This window comes from Bison bison, unplaced genomic scaffold (genome assembly GCF_000754665.1).
Source record: "Bison bison bison isolate TAMUID 2011002044 unplaced genomic scaffold, Bison_UMD1.0 scf7180017857327, whole genome shotgun sequence".
Classification (NCBI taxonomy): Eukaryota; Metazoa; Chordata; class Mammalia; order Artiodactyla; family Bovidae; genus Bison; species Bison bison.
The window spans coordinates 17,443-17,867 of record NW_011487900.1 but is presented as its reverse complement, the minus strand read 5'-3'; the positions used below and the strand labels follow the sequence as shown (position 1 = coordinate 17,867).

The 425-nt window shown below is 63.5% G+C and overlaps 1 protein-coding gene across 1 annotated transcript in view; it reads right to left on the bottom strand.

Annotated features, from left to right (window-relative positions):
• LOC105003479 (filamin-A-like) overlaps positions 1-425 on the bottom strand; it is a gene marked incomplete at its 3' end in the record, with an annotated part of 14,976 nt that overhangs the window by 4,152 nt on the left and 10,399 nt on the right. The window contains exons 17-18 of the mRNA XM_010860671.1: positions 301-425; positions 122-145 (exon numbers count right to left, since the gene is read on the bottom strand). The exon at positions 301-425 is cut by the window's right edge and continues 1 nt beyond it. Of these exons, the coding sequence (XP_010858973.1) occupies positions 122-145; positions 301-425 (149 nt within the window). The remainder of the gene's footprint in view (positions 1-121; positions 146-300) is intronic.

Here is a 425-nt window from a genome sequence, read left to right as displayed (position 1 = left end):
CCTCCCCTCTGTCCCTGCCAAGAGCTGCAGCTGGAACTGTCCTGGGAATCAGCCGGAAGAGGAAAGGAAGCTGCCCTCTGGGCAGAAGGGGCATTGGGAGTGGCCCCAGCAAGCAGCTTACCTAGCCCGTGACCTCCGATTGACACTGAGGTGAGAGGGCAGAGAGCAAGGAGAAAGGTCAGGTGAGTCACTCAGGGGGCGGCCCCCACTCCCACACGCCGCCCCAAGCAGCGAGCCCTTGCACACAGGCACACCCAAGCCCCGTGCTGAGCACCGTGGCTGCTGGCACGCTGGGCTCACCTGTGACGGTGCACTTGCTGGCATCCCCCGTGGGCACGGCGCGGACACGGTATGGGGAGAAGGGGATCTCGTCACCACCATACTTTATGAGGATAGTGTAGCGGCCTGTCACGTCTGGCACGTAG